The 20,327-nt window shown below is 40.4% G+C and overlaps 1 protein-coding gene across 1 annotated transcript in view; it reads right to left on the reverse strand.

The window, feature by feature from the left end:
* Positions 1–905: 905 nt before the first annotated feature.
* myo6b (myosin VIb) overlaps positions 906–20,327 on the reverse strand; it is a 34,178-nt gene continuing 14,756 nt past the window's right edge. The window contains exons 16-34 of the mRNA XM_083997888.1: positions 20,114–20,186; positions 18,720–18,847; positions 17,736–17,831; positions 17,116–17,286; positions 16,098–16,136; positions 15,782–15,875; positions 15,030–15,160; positions 14,697–14,774; positions 14,429–14,558; positions 12,036–12,126; positions 11,176–11,326; positions 9,677–9,885; positions 9,507–9,585; positions 6,871–7,031; positions 6,695–6,745; positions 3,886–3,989; positions 2,510–2,644; positions 1,333–1,551; positions 906–1,172 (exon numbers count right to left, since the gene is read on the reverse strand). Of these exons, the coding sequence (XP_083854014.1) occupies positions 973–1,172; positions 1,333–1,551; positions 2,510–2,644; positions 3,886–3,989; positions 6,695–6,745; positions 6,871–7,031; positions 9,507–9,585; positions 9,677–9,885; positions 11,176–11,326; positions 12,036–12,126; positions 14,429–14,558; positions 14,697–14,774; positions 15,030–15,160; positions 15,782–15,875; positions 16,098–16,136; positions 17,116–17,286; positions 17,736–17,831; positions 18,720–18,847; positions 20,114–20,186 (2,340 nt within the window). The 3' untranslated portion in view covers positions 906–972. The remainder of the gene's footprint in view (positions 1,173–1,332; positions 1,552–2,509; positions 2,645–3,885; positions 3,990–6,694; positions 6,746–6,870; positions 7,032–9,506; positions 9,586–9,676; positions 9,886–11,175; positions 11,327–12,035; positions 12,127–14,428; positions 14,559–14,696; positions 14,775–15,029; positions 15,161–15,781; positions 15,876–16,097; positions 16,137–17,115; positions 17,287–17,735; positions 17,832–18,719; positions 18,848–20,113; positions 20,187–20,327) is intronic.

Here is a 20,327-nt window from a genome sequence, read left to right on the forward strand (position 1 = left end):
ATATTACATTATTGTCTGTAAAACAACCCCAACGCCACAAAACTGCAAACAAACCTCTACACTTTCTTGGATATCAAATAAACAACAATACAAAAAAGTAACTTTTCAAGGATTTCCACAGTCAACAGAGGTGTTTGGTGTGAGTGTTTGTGTGTGCCAAGAAAAATGATGGATGGATAAAAGACAAAACCCGAAGGTGGTAATAAGCACTTCTTCAAGTGATTTTTTTTTTTTTTTTCCCAAAAAAAGGTATTCTGGAAGGAAAATACAAACTACACAAAGAAAAACAGTCAAGAGTTTTGTTCCATTTGATGCAGGCAGAAAATGAAATATATATGTATATTTAAAATATATATATTTTTACTCATTATGAATAAAGTACAAGATTATGTATATTTTATAAATATAACTTCTCTATGTCTTAGTTGTATGACTTTATATCCATGATTGTCACATTTAAGTATAGGAAGAAAAATTGCTTGTGTTTCTAATCAGATGTATTTATGGACACAATGTGAATTATAGTGTTAATATTCTGAGAAGACACTGTTAAAAGCAGTTTTTTGTCCCTATTGCAGACCATTAAGGTTCCAGTTTGACAGTTACTACAGACAGTCTACACACCAGTTAAGACTTCCTTGGTGTTGTGCAGTGATTCTGCATTTTAAGGCCCCACAGTGGGATATTGCATTCAAGTTTAGATTGAGAAGGAGACTGAACATAAATCCTAGCCCTACACAAATGAGGTGTTCCACTGCAAAATAAAGATATAAAAAGTGAGAAGAAACAACATACAGGTAGTTAAAAATCAGATGATTCTGCATCTTTTCTGTGGTATCTTAATTTCATCCCGCAAACCACAGGTGCACTGTGCCGCCCTGCCCTGTTTGTGTTTGGGAGTGTGTGTGTGTGTATCAGTGTTGTGTTTCAGGATTAAGCTGGTCGTTGTGAGCTTATCTTGTGCGCCCTGGTTCATTTGAGGAGACTCTGGAGCATGGCAGTAGCGTATGTGGGGCGGGCCTGCTTATTCTCAATGGCTTTCTTGAGGTACTGAATTCCATCACACCGTTCCCAGATTTCTTCAAACTGCCTGGGCAGGATTTCAGCCCCCCTCTTCCTGGTCAGGCCCGTCTCCTCCAGACTCAGCTCACACATCTCCATGTCATCTTTGCCTGAGTGGTTGAGGAATGAGGGCAGAGGTTTACCAGCAGAAGATTTCACAGTGAAAATAAGGCTTATCTGTATCCCTGAAATAACCCAAAAATAAATAGGATTTTTTTTTCAGAGATGTTGTTCCTATAATATGACGAAAAGCAAATGCTGCTGATTCACCTGCGACCAACACAATGGGCCGTTTGTCCGGGTGAAGCTCCATCTGTCTGGCTATCCAGGGCCCATCAAAGTGGGCGTACCACCAGCCTTTCTTTTTATTCTGGGGGTCTTTGTACTGGTCTGCGGGCCGAATGAAGGGAATACGGAAATATCGCTGCTGGCGGTTCATGGCCACTTCCTGATGCTGGGCCATCATTGGAGGAGCTGGGTTCTGTTCAGCTGCAGAGGTAACAGAGAGACGGAGTGTGTCATATACATTCAGATATTCAACATGAAACTGGAGATCTCCAGAGTAGCACTGTAAGGAGAAATATTCACAAAACAAAACATCTGTCATCTGGTTTCAAATGAATGTAATTCATGTTTTTATGAGAGCACACTGTCTAAAACTTTCAAAACATACAAGATCAAAAAGAACCCAGGAAATGCCACATGGAAAAGCCAGGTAAAGCAGCTTTTAGCCTCTTATGAAATGGCCCTGATAAAACCCCTGTTGCATCGGCAGAGGCCAAGAACAGGATCCAAATATAAGGCAAACAAAGCGCAGCCAGTACGGCTTTCAGGAGCTATTATATCAAAAAAATAAAAGGCAAGTAAATATAGTGGAAGTAGAAGCTACAGTGAATATGTCCCCATTCTCCATCAAACCTAATGTGTTTTTAAAGATGAAAAAAGGCAGGAAATGCAAAGCACCAGCAATCTCTTGAGCCGCTAAATAAGATTTGTGCATGTGTGGTGCAAAGCATGCTTGGCTGAGCTGAGAATGAATCGGAGCAGAGCAGCAGGCTGTCATGCAAGCAGCCACAGAACCTGATGTGGCATCGTTGGCAGTTACTCGCTAATTAGAACAAATATTTCTGACAGAGCCAGACAGAAGGCAGCTGCATCTTTAGGCCGTGCCATTTCATCGGCTAATTGAAGGTTAGAAAATGCAGGCGGGCTATTTGTGCAGGTCACTTATTCCTGCCAATGAAAGCGAGAGGTGAAAGTGGAGGAAATAAACATTCGTCACCTGTAACCTAATGTGACCGAGGTGAGGCGTGCATCTGTAACTGTGCACCATGTTTATGCTGAATCTGAGAGCGTACAGATTTGTGCTCTTTCCCAACGGTGAATCATTATAATGAGATTAATTTAGAGCAATGGAATGAAACTGGGAACACGCGGTTACACTAACCATAGTCAGTGACAGATTTAGGAGCTCTCTGATCACTCCCGTCATCGGTGCGTTTCTTATTCTTGGACTTCCATGCGTGGTACACCTTCAGACGACGGTGGAACTCCTCTCTGCAGGCCGCCAGCAGCTCAATATCTGTCCACACAACATGACACCAGAGAGTAATCAAATCAACGTGCAAAAATGAATGGCAACATTTGTGAAAGACATGAAACATGAAAGGATGTTATCACTTCTGTCTGACGTAGACTGGTCTAAAGATATACACATATTTTTCGAGATAAAGTATAATATTAAACAAGTAAAGAGGGATATTAGAAAGCTTAAAATACTGAAATTCATTTTCATCAACATGAATTGGAGTTGGAATATTGTTTACAACACTTGGTATTTTAGTCATTTGGAAGTCACATTGAATATTTGGTGGTTTGTGCACAAATCAACTAAACTGGGAACAACCTCAAATAAACTCCAAGACAAACTAAGGCATGAGATTAACTAATACATAACAGATGCATGAGTCTTTTCATTTTGTTAATTACAATATATTTTTTTTTATTTAAAAATAAAACACAGTATGCAGATTTAGGGACTTGCAGCATAGTTTCTTCCCTAAGATGAAATATGCAGGAGAAAAGCACATAAGAGCACATAAGGCTATACACAGTCAGACTTCAGGTTTTTGGTATCACCAGCAGCTCCACCAAAGCAAATGGGTTCCACAAATTAGCCAGATGTCCTTGAAATCCCACAGGGGATATCAGAGTCCCGAACACTGATCTGAGTACTGTATACAGTGCAATTTTAAAGGCGTCCATGAGGGAGCCAGCAGAAAGGCATCTGCTTTTCATGCTGACTGAGGAGAGGGTTGGCTGGGGATGACGAGGTAGAGCAGAAGTCTGCCTTTCCACCATAATAGTGATAATTTGCTCTCTCCACCACTAAAACGCACCCTGATGAGCTGTAGCAGCTGTGGCAACGTCCTCACATTGGTCTTTTCATTTTCTCAGGCAAAACATCTTGTGTCCATGTTCTGCACAGCTGAAGGCTCAGCTTTGTAACAATAACTTTGAAAACTCGAAAAGTTAAGATGAAAAAGTTGAGAGAACAGAGATGGTGTCACATCTTTTTTGGGAAGAAACTTGCTAAAATATGGGCTGTTTCTTAATTAAATTATATCATGTGGGGATTAAAATAATTTGGAGTGAAGGAGGGCAAAGATGTGTATCATGCATCTCACTAAGAGCTCTCCCACCTTGATCTGTTTGTAGCAGCTGGTTTAGTGCGCACTCACACACATAGACACACTCACACACTCATTGTTTTGTTGAAAACGTCAGCATCATACTGATCTTGGGTGCGTTTGTGTTTCTCACCACAGGAAGTGTTGATAACATCTCGCAGCTCAGCATACTTCCACTTGCTGAGGTCATACTTTTTCACGCCAGCAGCAGCTTTGGTCGCCTGTACCTGAGGACCCCTACGATAATGAGCAGATGAACACGGGTGAGAGGGAGAAAAAAGAAAAAGAAAAAAAGGGTGCGGCGTGCAGACAGGTACAGTGTGACAAGGCCAGACAGATGCCGCCTTTCTTTCAAGCCGTCCTCATCGTCTCAGCCGATTAAATTCACATTAGAGGCCTATCAGCAGGAGAGCACGGGAGCAGACTTTGTCCATATCCTAACAGACCACTCTTTCATTCTAATGTTACAACTTGCCAGATGCTATTTTACATCTGCTGGCACTTTGGGTGTATTTTCAAGGCTTATGTTCACAGGAATGTAAGATAACTGAAAAACTAGGAGTAGCCATTACTGGACTTTACTGCAGGTTTGGACTCATGTCTCCAGCTTCCCTGCTGAGCTGAAGCTGCTAATTCAATCGAATAAAGGATTTACCTCCTCTATTTACAGTCGGCATAGCTGCTAATGTCTCAGCGTAGAGGATTACTGATGAACGAAACATTAGCCAGATTACCATTGCCATTTATAATTCATACTGACTGGAGGGATGAAACTGATTCAGGCTGAGACGCGTGCCAGAGTGTGATGGTGACAAACCAGTGCTGAGGCTTTACTTCTGCTGCAGGCGGAGGGGGGGGAAGAAGAAGTGGAAGTGTAGTGATGGCTTTTGGCAGCAGGTGAACAGGAAATAGATAGTTGGAGGGGAGGGGGAAGGTGGAGGGAGCCCAGGGGTCTTGGCTACGATGTCAGCAACGGCAGCCAGTGTTGTCTACTTCCACTGCAAGCGAGCTGTCATGTGCTTAAGCTCTGTGGGGTGCACATGCAACACACGTGAACTTTGGAGCGGCTCTGTTGCCATGGATCTCCTTTTGGTTGCCAGGGGTCAGCTGACTCACAGGGAGAGCAGGAGACACATGCAAAGTGGCCCCTGGAAGCCTGAGCCAACACTGACAAGATTACAAGCTATTGGATCAAATGTAATACTGTGCTCAGTGGACCTGCAGATAAGGACCACACAGGCTCAAGATAACTTCTTTTGGCTTCAAGACAAAGCTGAGTTGTTTCAGTGCAGTGATACACTGTATCTGGATGGCAAGTCACGTGTGTACTTGTTAAACATACATTCATTTCAACAATGTTTTCAATAGCTGTTGTCCAAAATCTTTTCTACTAACTACATAGGGCATTATCTACATAGTTATAGATGCAACACTACTGTTGTGACTAAGTGGTGATGCAAAGGGGCAATGATTAGTAAACATCTGCTCATAAACTGCAGAATCTCTATTATTTAGGGAAAAGTGAATGAGTGAATGAGGAGTGATTTTGAACACAGCTAGTGAGTATGGTACATTAAACTCAAGTGGCATCCTACAGGGCTGAAAAATGAAGCCAACATTGTGGTGCCAAAAACTGCCTTTCCTCAAATAGCCTCATGAGGCTGGCTCCAAAAGTGACACAGTCCCCTGAGACTCCCGTGTTAAAATGGCCAACTTTACAGCACAATTAAACAACGTTTGGAGCCAAAAAAAAAATGTCTTTGGTCTCTATAGCTCATTTTCTCCTTTATGACACTGCCTATTTCATTTAAATTCTTTTTGGGCTTAATGTTATGCATAACTGAGGATGTGGCCAATTTGAATGACAGGTATGTGCTGTAACGGGTGCTCGATGCCGCAGCCTGCTAGGCGTCACCTTAGCAAATTCATGTCACCGAGTGTGACCTTTTGGTCGTAGTTTGAGGTATTTATGCTTTCTGGGGGAATTTTCAAGCAAAGACAAGACTAATAACCTGGTCTGTGCTCATTTTTTGAGTTGAGGGAAATTCCAGTATTATCTATGTTAACACTAATAAGGTGTCAGTGTTCAGATCAGCTTGCTGGCTAAAATAGTACAGTGAAATTCAAAATGACCATCTGCATCATGGAGTATTGTTTTCTTCCACCTAGTTTGTTATTTTTGTCTTTACCAGGAGACCTTGTCTAGCATTGACTCACACAACAACAGTAGAAAACTCTTTCCAGGGAAAAAGTATTTGCATAGAAAATAGAAAAACAACAGCCAGTAATTATAATCCACTGAGATCACTACTGAGATTGAAGACAGAGGTAGAGTGAAGGAGTAACAGCTACAACAAAATATATCTTAGATAAACAGTGGAATTTAAATGTATGGAGCAGTTATAAAATATATTTACATGAAGACAACAGGAACACCAAATAAGCAATGTTTGTAAACAATGAACATAGAAAAGGGAAGCAGATACACAATCAAGCTAACGAGCTTGTGTTTAGCCACTAGCACTGCTAAGGACACACAGACAAGCTTTACACTCTATGGACTCATGCAGAACCAATTAGGATCAGAAACATAAAGAGATCACAGTGCATATTGTGATCCACCTCTCATTTATGATTTGCTTTGCTGATTTTTAAGCAATCAATGATCATCACACATAATTATCCACTAAATGGCACATCTCATGATTCATGAAAATGTAGCAGCATCCACCATACATCTGAATTTTACTACTGATTTTTTTTTAAGTTTTTATTTTCTGTTGGCTTTGCATTGCTGGTATAATCTTGCAGCTATTTTAAGCATCTGAGAGATTTAGGACTGTGATAGAGATTTAGACAGACAGTGAGGGAGGGAGTGATTACTGCTGGTGTTAGGTACGCATGGATATGGGCGGTCACAGAAAGCTGCACTGATATCTTACATGGCTCTGGCTGAGGATGAGGAGATAGGAAGACCTGAAAAAGTCTCATCACTGGGAGAAAACACAGCAACACACACACACGTTGGCTTAGGTCAAGACTCCTTGTTCATTGTGCATAAGAGCAGTATGTATGATGCAAAGGTGTGCATTGTGTTCACATACTGTATATACAATACCTGCGCAGGCCAGCATCCATCTGTCCTTCTTCAGTGATCAGCTCTGCCTCACTCTGGGCGATTCTCATGGCTAACTCCCTGTCTCTTCTCTCCTGCTCCACTATGGTTGCACGCTGAACCTGCTCCTCACGCTCCACAGCCAGCTGTAATTCCAGCTCTGCCTGCAAACACACACACACACAAACACACAGCACAACACTTCTGCTCTTAATGTGACTTCTACAAAAGTCTAGATCCTGTCTTAATACCAAAGCTGTCATATGTGCCAGGTCCTTCATAACAATTGGAGCCGCCCTGCTCTGCTACCCAAGCCTGATTAGACATATTTATCCAGGTTGTGGGGTGGCTAATAAAGCTTTACTGGTCTTTTGTCTAGACACAACAACAAAACTCAGTGGGGACATTTTGAAAAAGGTTTGACCCAGATTCCAACCACAGATTTTTATTGGACCTCATTGAATAGAAAATCTGCAAATAGCATAGAAATTTGCACACTTGGCATAATTAATGGCAAAATCATATAGCCTGAAACAGAGATAGATACAGTAAAGAGATAAACTGCACTATTTTCTTTGAGGAACTTCAAATATAAATAACTTTCCAGTGAAGAATATATTTTTCATACTGTAGAATGGCCCAACCAGCAGCTGTGATACATGACCAGAGTGACACATGAGAACCAAAACTAAAATCTGTGATTTGTTCTGATATTCTGCATTTTTTCAAGACTCTCACACAAACAATTTATCTGAAATCCTCAAGTCTCTCTTGATAACTTCTCTCTCTCTTTGACAATTATCCTAATTAAAGTCAAATTTCCTGTGAATATTCTCATTTGTCCAGGTCATCGTTATCCCCAAAGGAATTTAAATCAAAAGCAACTGGACTTGGTTATTTGTCTAAGAAGAGGCTTCATCAGTTCATGTCAAATTACATCACCTGCTTACAGCATGAGGTGTGTTAGATGAATTGAGTCACTCAACTATATAGCTGTGATAAGGAAAACTCATGGGAAGCCTGCAATTGAGTGGTCTCCCTTCTGCTTTGGCGAAATAAACAGTTAAGCCTCAATGACTGGATGACATCCCATAAATAAGGTTAGGCTGAAATACACTATGATACAAAGTTTGGAGGGAGGATACAGCACTAACCTTTTCTGACACAGCAGAAAATAGCAGAGAACACAAAGTAAAATGCCACTGAAGTCACAGCAGACACCTTTAGAAAGTTTACTGACGCAGCGTTGAGCCTTACAGCTGGGAATAAACAAACTTTGCAAAGAGTGTCTCGAGAAACGTGGCTTATGACAGCCTGGTGTCAACAACCCCACTGCTAGAAAGAAAAAAAAGGGCAGCATTTCTGATAGCTGGCGAGGGATGAAGGTGAATAGGTGTAGATGAGAATAAAAGGCACAGTAATACAACACAGGATCGCTTGTGGAGGGATAAAGTAGTTCAGTTAGGGGAAACACGGCAGCAAGTGGAATCATCAATCAAGACCTTGTGGAAAACCCTCTGGGAATCTGACCAATGTCGGGTGGATAACGAAAGAACAAGTGAATGTTTCATACAGTGTGGAGATCAGGCAGAGTGAGAAATGTACTGATAGTTTAATGTGATTTTTCTTCTACCTACACACATACAGTACCTTATACCACATCCTTAAAAGCCCTGGTATTTATTTGTATGCTGAGTGTGATTATGTATGAAAATCAACTTCAAGAGGCATGGAATTTGCTTTGAGTTACGTTATTATTATGCTGTTGCAAGCAGAGAGCTGCCTACATTTCACTTTGTTTCAGTTATAATTTATTTCTAATCAGTTATTATCATTTCACATCAGGCATGAATATATACCGTAGCTTCTAAACAAAATGCTTTTCTACAAAAGGCTCTGATGTTGAGGCTTTTCTGACACCAAACGTAATTTGCTTTGTTTGCTGTCAGTTTTGTTGCAACTAAAGATTATAATTTATTTTCATTGTCAATATTATATTCCTGATTTATCAATGAAACATTTGATCTACAGTATAAAAGACAGTAAAGATGCTCAGTAAAAGATACTAATTTTGTTGGACAACCGTTTGGGAATTATTAAGACACCAGACAAAGGTGGAACCAGTGAATTGGCATTATTATCACTTATCAAAATAGCTGCAATTGTCTGTGTACTTACTATCCCATTAATTGACAGGGTTGTTTCAGCTCTATTGCCATTGAATAAATAATTGCACATTCTAAAAAGACACTGTAGATATTTCATTAATTGACTAAACTCTGCTGGGATGTTTTTCAGCCCCAATCTCTATTGGTGTAAAACAGGTCTCTACTAATCGTATTACATGCTTATGTTATGTGTTTATTTTTATGTTCCTGCTTGAAAAAGGATAAATCATGAGAATTTAGTGACATGGTTGAGTTTACTAGAATCATTACTGCACTTCATACTGAGGAAACTTGCTCAGTTCAGGATTAGAATCAAGTGTAGGAAACCATCTCTCTTAAATGTGTTATAATGGCAGGTTTTGAGTGTAGAGGGGCTGGTAACCTCACTGTAGAGTACACATGGAGCTTTGGAGAAGTATTAGTCCTGAGTCTAAATAGATGGAATAATATCGAATTGAAGGCGCTACACACCTGAATAACTTTCTCTTCTTCCTCTCTCTTTTTCCGGTCCTCTTCATCCTGCTTCCTCTTCAGCTCCATCTCTGCTTTCCTAAAATGTTTGTAGAGAGTAAATAATATTATACCTTGACATAACATTTACTAAAACATATCATAATTGTCTTCCCCATTCCATCACTTACATCCTTCTGTCCTCTTCCTCCTGTTTGCGTTTTTGCTCCTCCTTCTCTCTCCTCTTCCTCTCTTTCTCCATCTCCTCTTCGATGTGCTTCAGCCTCTCGCTCTCTTCCTCCTCTTGCTTCTTCTTTTGCATGGAGGAAAGCAGCTGCTCTGAGCGTTTCACCAGCCCCTGGTACTCTGTGTCAATCTCTTTCCAGGTCATCACTGAGGTCTAGGGGTAAAGACAAAACAAAATAATGCTCACAAAATCAGTGTTTTAAAAAAAAAAAATCTTTATCAAACAAAGCCTCACACCTCAGTGGAGTTCAAAGCCGTGCGCTGCTTTGTACACCATTTATCCAGTATTTATCCAGTCAAACTCCCACGGGATGCTTAACAAGCTCTTCTGAGTATATTGTTGTATATTTTGCCCTGTTACACCTTGCACTGAAATGTTCAGGAGACGCTAAGTGCACTCACCCTGACTTGGCACTGATACCACGGCACAACTTTCCCATGTGACCAAAAAAACAGGACAACACTGACTGACACTACGCCTGTCACTTGCAAACCGCAGCCACAATGCTCAATTCCCCACTATACTTGTCAGACAATCAGGGAGGGTAGAAGAGGTCAACGTATTGTGAAGCTTCATTAAACTGAGTCTCTAACAGTTGCACTGGGAGAGAAGATGACAAGGTCCTGTCCCCAATGTACAGAGGCCTGAATGACAGCCAGTGGCACCTCATGCATTATTCACTCAGAGATGCCATGCCATGAGCAATTTCTAAGCACTCACATCGTCATGTGTGTCCACAGTCGAGCTGCTAATAGGCTAACCGAGGTACATAGGGGAGGTGGAGATGGTGATTGTGATAGAGGTGAGTGAAAGGGTCAGGAGTCACTGGTGCCATCAGTGTCAATCAGGATACCTATAAGCACTCTAATCATACCTGTTGATTGTGTTCACCTGACTACAGAATAAAAAAATGTTAATGTAACCAACACTATTGTCTGGATATCTTGTTAATGTGTTTGTGATGATTTGCTGTACCCAGAAGGTCCAATAAGGCTGGTGGTTATTGCACGGGGAGAGCTGGGATTTCACCAACCAAGTTTGAAAATTTAGCAAAGCAACTGCAGTAATTGAATTATTGGAGAGAAGAGGGTTTCTTCTTCACCTAGCTCTTCTTCTTATCCTGAGCTGATTGAAAATATTGATTCTGAGCGAAAGAATGAGAAAAGGACACGCAGCACTTAAGAAAAAGCATAGTATACAATAAGAGAGGACTCTTTGTGTGGGGAAGCGACAGGTGTGAATGCAGGGGAAGAGTACAAATCTGAAGCAGTCATGCTTAAGGCCAGATAGGTGCTCTGAAAAGTATTCCCTGACCCTGGATAAACAAAAGCAAACTGTTTCATGTACACCCTATTGCTCAGATTAGATCATGCCCAAAGCAATTCAAAAACTGTTGACATGAGGAGCTTAAAAGTTAGCAGAGCAATAATCTGTGGGACTCACCTTTATCTTGGTTAACAGAGCATCTATGCAGGCAGCCAACTCTTGGACCTGTTTGGCCATCTCCTGTTTGCCCTCTTTCAGTACGTTTACCACCTCATTGAAGCGCTCCATGTGTTTCTTCAAGTTTCGAACTTTCACCATACCATCGATGCTATGAGAGGAAAGAGAAATTAGAAGTTAGTGATGGAAATACAATAAACATCTTCAAATTCAAAAGGACACATTTTTTAAGAATAGATTTTGTATGCTAATTGTTGACTTGTGTGTTACTATATGCCAAATATGGTCTGAAAAAGGTTTTTGGCCCTCGTACAGATTTTATATGTTCATACTGTAGGTTCCTTCTTACTTGTTTTAGTTTAAAACCAAAAATAGATAAGTTGTTTCTTCCTATGAAAAAAACAAGCTTTCATACTGAACTACATACAGTATGTGTATGCTTGATATAAAAATTTTCCACATGCATCCATACATATTCTGCCACTTCCAATCTAAGTCTGACTCTAAAAACTGAACTGAAAATCTGAAAACCAATCATCTGGATAGCCACTTTCTCAAGAGCCATGTTTCCAAATGCAATCCAATGTGGTGTTTCCCAAAGCAGCACGGTGAGACATCATTTCTCCGCAGATGACTTTTTGGATTGATTTGAACTCCTAAATGCACAATGTGTTGGAAAGCCATCAAAACCCACCAAGCGTGAATCCGTTTGAATAAGAACCACACACAAAGAGTACAGGGGGGAAAAAAAGAAAAAAAGGGCACAGACAAACAGAAAGATGGTAAAAATGATGGATGTGAGTGTGTGTGTGTGTGTGTGTTTGTGTGAGTGGGTTAAAAAAACAGGGAGAGACACGCACCGTGGCTTATGCTTCTTCTTAGACAACCACATGCGGACAGTCTTCTGAATCTTGATGCAGGCCAAAGCTCTATAGCTCATCTTGTTCCTCACTGTTGAAGATGAGAAAAGAAAAGACAAATGTATTCATACTGGACTCACATACAGACACGACTTGAAATTATTGCAATATTTATTCTTTAACCATTTAAATACTTGTCTCTTAAGGGTATGGGAACCTTGCTCTGCAAATACCATTGGCATTTAATGCCAAATAGCCACTTACAAATAAAAAATATATATAAAATGCAATTGTAAAATATGTATATTGGAAAGCCATGAGAGCAAATGACTGCATGTGCACACACCAGGGACGTGCACATGACTATAGAGGGGCAGGGGCTCAACATCAGAAAAGGGCAGTATGTACAATTTTTTCAGGCCTTAATATCAAAATAAATAAATAAAAATAAATTACAGTCACTATTTAGTCGGTAGAGAAAGCCTGCACGCCTTCAGGACTGCAGTCAACACGCTGGACCAATTTCCCAACTTCCCGAAACAGTCCAGACTTCTGAACTGGTAGGCTAAGGCTAATATGGTATTGGGTGCACATTAACATTGCAGAAAAAAAAATCATGTGAGTGCAAGTGCAAAATAGAAGTAGGCTAAGCCTACAGGCTACACACACAAAACTAAGAAATGACTACTGTGACTGCTACTGTGCATATTTCAGAACAGCAGCAATATTTACCACAGCAAAGTCACAATTACCAGTAACTCAATATCTGGAAACAAATTCAAATAGTCAGTGAAATCAAGCTGAGTGAGTGATTCCTCCTGTTGCTGTTGTTGTTCACTACATTCAGGTGATGTTAGACAGAGGACGAGGTGGGGCTTAACTCTTAACAAGCAGTCAGCTAAACAAACTATATACGAAATATGACTCTTATTAAGCTCGTTGAATAAGTGGACGGCGACTTGTCAGAACCGACAAGGAAGTGATGTTGGTGGATTTATAACTCACAAGATTCGACACAAGTCGCTCCACTGTCACGTCTCATCTACATGCGGCACACACAGAGTTATCGACGAGGCAGCAGCCCCTACTTCTCTCTCTCTCTCTCTGGACGTGCATGTGAGGGAGCGCGCACCGCTGGGCAGCCCCCCCCCCCCCGCCCCTCAGTGAGGGACAGAGCGGAGCAGCAGCGGACACACACACCAACGTACATACACAATACCGTGTATATTACAAGGAAATGCGTACGGTAGATAACCGTGGCATTTTTACAGCGCGGTTGTTTACATCCTCATGCACAACAGGAATGCATTTATTGAAAAAAATAAAAAATTAAAAAGGGCACTTTTTAATACGGGGCAAAAAGGGCAGGGGCTCAAGCACCCTTTGGGCCCTATGTGTGCACGTGCCTGGCACACACTCTCTGTCTCATTCACACACATACAGTACTGTATGTGAAAATAAAACTGCAATAATCAGGTGAGGCGTGGAAGGAAATAAATGACCAGGACCAGGATCATACATTTCCTCAGGTCTTGGGTTATGCAAGAAATGTGTGGTCCAGCAGAGGTAATGTTCTTCTGTAACTGTAATGTAATTTCATTCAGTGCTTTTACACAAATAAGCAAAGGCCCGCCTGCATTTTGTTAAATGGTGGAAATCAATAACTTGGCACAGAGGGTAATGGTTCAGGGAACTGCTTTGAAAGTACTATTCCATTTTGCTAGAGGCTGCTGCTTTCAATGCGAAAGAATGAAAAAGTGTGAAATATGATTTAGTATAGCTATTAGAGCTGCATAATAAAGCATGGGGAAATAGCAAGAAATCTTACAGTCGTCCCCTGGAAAGTGAAGTATCTTAACTAACACTATGGAGTTTTTCATCAGTCGATGTGAGGGTCTAAGGGCAGAGGATGTTGTTATGGTGCCATGTAAAGCCCTTTGAGACAAACTGTTTGTAAAAACGGGCTATACAAATAAAATTGCCTTGCCTCGCCTAACACTGATATGGATAGATGGATAGAATGATAGATTGTGCTGATGCAAGATTTTGTGTCTTTCTACAGTTGATACAGTTGCTTAGAAGCGTTGAGGTGTGGGTGACTCTCCAGAGAGGGTTTTATCACTAGTGCCACCTTTCTATGAGAAGGGACTGATTCAAGCCAGGTGTCATATGACATCATGAAGAAAGATACAGAAAGAGCTTCAGGCACTATGACTAGAGCACTATTAAATGGAAATGAAATCATGGCTTTACAAGTGGGTTCACCATCTGAAACAGACCTAAACCATAGCAAAACAGAAATTTATGATAATAGCATATTATTTCGCTCCACATGGTGCGGTAAACAAATAACAAAAACACAGTGAGGATCTAATAATTCAATTTTAACATACGTTTGATGACAGACAAGGCGCACCACTGGACCTTCTTCCAGAGGCTACACACCAACCACTTATTGACTTTCTTCAGCAGCTCAGCGAGGTGATCGGGATCAGACCTCATGATCTGGTCAAACTCAGCAAACTGATGCACACACAGATAACAAGTTAAGCAACAATCCTCTTCAGTCAGGGATATTTCTGTTCCCAAGAGCTGGACCACATATTGTACAAAATGACCTGCAAAATCAAGGGGTAATTAATTTTGTTGACTTAACTGTACCTTTCCAGGACGGAAAAACACTTTGGTCAGTCCAAACTTGAAGTCATTGTCGTTAAGTCCCAGAGCTTTGAACAATGCCTGCAGAGGAACAAATGCACATTCAGTGACACAATAAGATTGCAGCCTATATGTGAAGAATTTAGGACACTGCACATTATGTTAGTTAAGCATTCCTCAAATGGGTCACTCAGTGTGGCTATAGGCTTCTTTTTTTTTTTTTGCTTTGAACAAATTACACAACTAATTAGGCTATATTTAAACAGATAAGCTTGTTATTTAAACCCAACTGCACACTTTGTATTTCTCCAATGAACTGAATCTATGTAAACCCACCTTGCAGAAGAGTCGTGGATTCAGTCGTGTAAGTTTGGCTGGCATGTACTGTTTATACATGTTGTAGAGTTCATGGAAGGGGGCTCTGGAGGGGAACCCGCCCTGCATCAGGTCCAACACCGACACCATGCCTAATCAAAACAATGAAAGAAAATGCATGGTTTTAATATATAAAGGGTGACCAAAAAGAAACAAGATTGCCTAAAGAATTTTAGAGCACTGTGAAATGTGCACTGTTATTAGTTTGCAGTTGCAAGTATTTATTTTGATGAAAATTAGCACAGTTTTCAGTTTTTTTTTTTTTTTTTTAATGAAATATGTGGATTGAAATTGTGGACTCACCATTAGTAAAAAAAAAAGTTAAATAATTAAATAAGTCATGGCAGTGTAGAGTCCAGTATGCAAAACACTGACAAAATGCACAATGAAGTCTAATGCCTTCCTAGGCTTTTTCAGTCATGATAGTTTAACATATTTAACCTTTATGGGAAGCAGTGGGGGGAAATGTAAATATACATATCTTGCACTCCTTAAAAACTGTTTGTACCACATCCAATATTCATTTCTGATTTCCGAAATTTTTGTTTAGTTTCTTACTGTAGGTATATGACATTCATATTTTATCAAAATATGTTTCAGTATTGTCGTCTATCTCAAGAACGTGAACTTGACTGTAAATGGCTGAGAAATTGTAAATCGTGAATGTGTCGCCATAGAAGTAGTATGGTACCCATACTTTTTTCAAAACCCACCTGAGCACTGTAGCTGTGAGAGAATCAGAGCTCCTTCAAACTGGTGGCTGACCATTTTCAGGTTGGGTTTCACACAGCGGATGAAACTGGAGCCCTACACACACACACACACACACACACACACACACACACACACACACACACACACACACACACATTAATCAGGGGAAATTGTCTGCCTTTAACAGGCATATGAATAAAAACATGTATAGAAGTACTGTAATATGTGTTTACACATTCAGCACACACATTTTGTTGTCAGAGGGTGATTTATTTATATTGATTCGGAGCAGGAAATTACATAAATTTTACTCACAGTGCTGCGCAGCTTCTCCAGCAGCAGGTTCAGTTGGGTCTGTGGGTGCAAGTGGATAAAAACAACAGTTGGATCATAGTTTGGTTTTAAAAGTTTGTCATGAAGAGAGCCAACACAGGAAGGAAAGATTATTGTGCTTACAGTATAAGGCATGTTGTGCATGAATGTAATGACTTATAAATGAACCGGTAAACTAATGCTGCTTTGAAAACATTTTAATATAAACATATCTTGTCCCATTGGCTATAGGTGCCCTAATAAAACACCCACATAGGCTTTTAGCCTTTGTCCATGTTTCAAGCAAAGCGTCTACATTTGTAATAAAGAAGAATAGAAGATATATAGAAGATAGTTGGTGCGATATAAGTAAGTGATAGATAAAAGGAAGCTGACTGTTGTTGGAAAATGCTGCTGAAGGTTGAGTTCTCCCCTCACTCTAAACACTTGTGAGAAAGAAAGAACGAGACATTCAGGCTTTCTCTTTTTTTCCCCCAACTCATCTCTATTATACCTCAAGCTGGCTTTATCCAGCTTTATCCACCAAGAAAGTTTTTCTCAGGGGAAAGAGAAGGGAGACTGGAGGAAACCTAAGAGGGGAACCCTGAATGATGAGGAGAAAAGGGGTTGGGAGAGTGGAAAGGAAAGAAGTTACAGATCTGGAGACTAGAGTTAGAAAAGAAGCAAAGACAGACGATACAGCATTGTAAACTATTCCACAGTTCTGTGGCTGTCTCCCTGTTTTTCATGCATCAATTGTTTGTTTCAAACTAGTCCAGTAGGACAACACGCTCTGTCAAACTTGTATTATATTTGCAATTTACAGGTCTCAAAACAACACAAAAAAGGATTGAATGAGAATTGAGTGACAGATAACACGTTTATTCCTCTATTTGGGTCATTGTTTATTATTGTGAAATTTAAATAATGTAATGCTATACTAAAAATGAGCAGGTTTTCCTCGACTTCTGGGACTTTGTGCTAACAGAAAAAAATTACAAACTTTAACAGCCACACTGACCTTGAACTTGTTGCCAACGCTGATGAAGCCGAGTTTGCCTGCCTTCTGTTTGGAGTCCTTGGTGGTGCTGGAGTTCTCAAACAGCTCTCGGACAAATTTGTCTTTTGATTCACAAACTAAACTCTCCAGGGACATGTGGAGGGCATCATTATTCTTCTCCACAAACCGAGTCTGTGGGCACACACATGCACATGCATGCATTCATGTAGTGGTAGATTTTACACAGATGCACTACATTAAAATACAAATAAAGAATGGCTCAATCCCTGCAGCAAACAGCACACTTCACAGAGGCAACTTTTCTCAGCATAAGAGTTGTACAGTTGTGAGATTTTTTAACAGGACAACAAATATGCTTCAGTATATATGATATTTTTCAAGAAAAAAATCACAAATATTATTGATTACTTAACCGTGAACAACATTGATTTGCTTCCTTCGTTTTTAATAAGCTTTAACTGCTAACTACTCCACTTATGTAACTCCTATGTACTGTATGTATGTACTGTATGCACATAACATAAGCATGTGGAAAAAAGACATTCCACATTAGTATGGGATTTTGTGAACACCACCAAGCTTAAATAGCTCTGTATAATAAGGTTTGTGTTACGACGGACCGTTTCATAGCAGACAGCTCCAGCAAAGTGCCGGATGATGAAGCCCTCATCATCTCGGAGATTCCTGTGAATGGTCAACTTTGACTTCCTGGGAACCTAAGAAGAGGAAGAAAGCAAATCATATTAAATTACACTGCTTTGATCATCCATCACTGTCTCTACAAAAAAAGCTTGTTTATCCACCCCACTGCTGAATGAGGATTGCTGGTTTGTAGAGTGAAACATTCAGATCAATGAGGTCCTGCGAAAAACAAGATCTTCTCACTGTGTACCGGTCAATTTGTAGTTATTTTGTGAATTTACAAGGAAAAACAACTGGAGACAGTCCAAATATATATTTTATAAATTATATTCATCTTATGTGGACAAGTATTATAAAGGACCACAACATTATTCTTATAATGAAATATAAAATGTAGCAACCAGCACTTTAAGCTCCATTAGTGCTATTAAAGAAGAAAACCATAATAAATTATCTTTAAAGTGTAAAAACTGAATTGCAGAAATGTTAGCCTGCGGCATATGAAGCACTTATGATTAAGATTAATGTGTTTCCACTTGTTTAGTGTATAGAATATTTATTTAAGTATAACTCTCTCTGCAGTAGAGTGTGGTTGCAGCCAGCCACCTCTAATCTAAAGCTTGAACTGGTGTCAAGGCTACATTGCTAAAAGGATTTCATGCTTGCAGAGATACAGGCAGCAGGCAAACAATAGCGACAAAGACAGAGACAGAGCGAGGGAGTGGGACTGCGTGTTATTCACAAAACTGCTGTAACAAGCAGACAGAGTGAAAAAGACCACAATGGCAGGAGCACTGTGCAGTTACACTGCTCCCTGGTGTCACAAAAGAGCTTAATACACAAAGAAAGAGAATAATAGCACATGGGAGAAGGGAAAGACAAAGAGAGGGAGAGAATAAGAAACATAGTGGAAGGGGAGAGTAGGAGGGTGAGAGAGAGGGAGCACAGCTGAGAGGACTGACCGTCAGTCTGAAATGGTCTTTATGTTTGCTGTGAACAGCCAGTGCAAAGTGTTGGTCACTGGGCTGAGGAAGCCGGTTCTCTTCATCCAAAATGTCCAGGACTCCCACCAGTTTTGCTTCCACGAGGTCTAGAAAGAACAAATATTTATCTGTCAACCACTGTATTATTATTTGTCTTTATGTGCAGCCATAGAATGTCTCTTTGAGATGTATGTAGTAGGCTATGACATGTCGAGAGGTTCTTTTAACATAATCCAAACCACAACAAGACTGATGAACACTATCTCCGCTACAGTGCTTAAGGAAGGTGCGAGGTGGCAGCAGGAGCCGATATGGTAAAGAAGTTACAATATCACTTACAGTAAGATTCAGGTTCTGAAAAATTTGATTTATTGGAAATTTCCACTTTTTACTGTTTCTGGATGTGAATATTCAGAGCACAAAACATGCTCATCATCAGGATGCTCATTTAGCCACAAATCTGAATTATTCATGCAGCTTGCTGTGTTTGGAATAAAATCTAATAGCCAAGGACCTTAGGAAAAATTTGCATGAACAAGCACCTGTGCATAAATCCCGAAGACTGATGAGTGAATTAATGGCCAACGCAAACGGTCATTTGCAAGTCGTAAATGTTATTCACGGTTGTCAGTTAACCTCGCACCCTGAATAATCACAGCCTTTGAAATACAAATCAAACTGCTCCACCTTGATAGACTGACTACTTCATCCCATTGATTTGGGGATTTATTTGAGGACAGAGACAACAAAGACGAGGGGATATCATTTCTCCAGCCTCACATAACACAAAAGATGCCGTAAACCCACAAATACTCAGTCATTACGCTTGCTCCCCTCAGACTCATGGATATGACCGTTTCTACAATAATGAGAAGTCGGTATTTTTGTCCCCGCTAACAGGTATATTTTCGCTGCTCCGACGCCACATAGGTGAGTCGATGTTGTTACCCCTGAACCAGGCTCTGTAGATGTGTGGGTTCTACAGAGAGCCACATCTTGGTCAGTACTTGTGCGTTATACAGGCTCTCAGGCGACACTTGATAATGATGTCCTCGGTTGTCACTCGACAGATCTCTTTCCACTTCCAATCACCCAATGTACGAGATACAGGAAGATATCAGTACATGGACAGCCTTGACATACTGTATGTACCTTTGATTTTGAACCCAACTCAAGCAGATACGTACTGTATGTTCAAAGTGTGGCATTGCAATTTGTTTTGAAGTATGTGTTGCCTAGAAACTTCTTTATTTTCGACACTGAATCAACTTTTGAAAAGTGAACATCCACACAAGGAAGTGATCAAAATGACTGCACACATCTTCAAGGGTTAACAGGGATTTGGGGAGGAAAGATGTCTCGGATGAACTCACCTATGCAGTCCTGATTGTCAACATAATGCACCTCATTCACTCCAAGCCCTTCCTTTTGATACAGTTCTTGCTCCTGTACAGACATGTCCGGAAAATGGCAAAAATCAACACACACACACACACACACACACAAATTTCTCACTGGTTTCAGAACATCTCAAAAAGACAAACAGACAAAAAACAAAACATCAAACCCACAACATAGGGTTCAGAT

Source organism: Trachurus trachurus (assembly GCF_905171665.1).
Source record: "Trachurus trachurus genome assembly, chromosome: 22".
In the NCBI taxonomy this organism is placed as follows: Eukaryota; Metazoa; Chordata; class Actinopteri; order Carangiformes; family Carangidae; genus Trachurus; species Trachurus trachurus.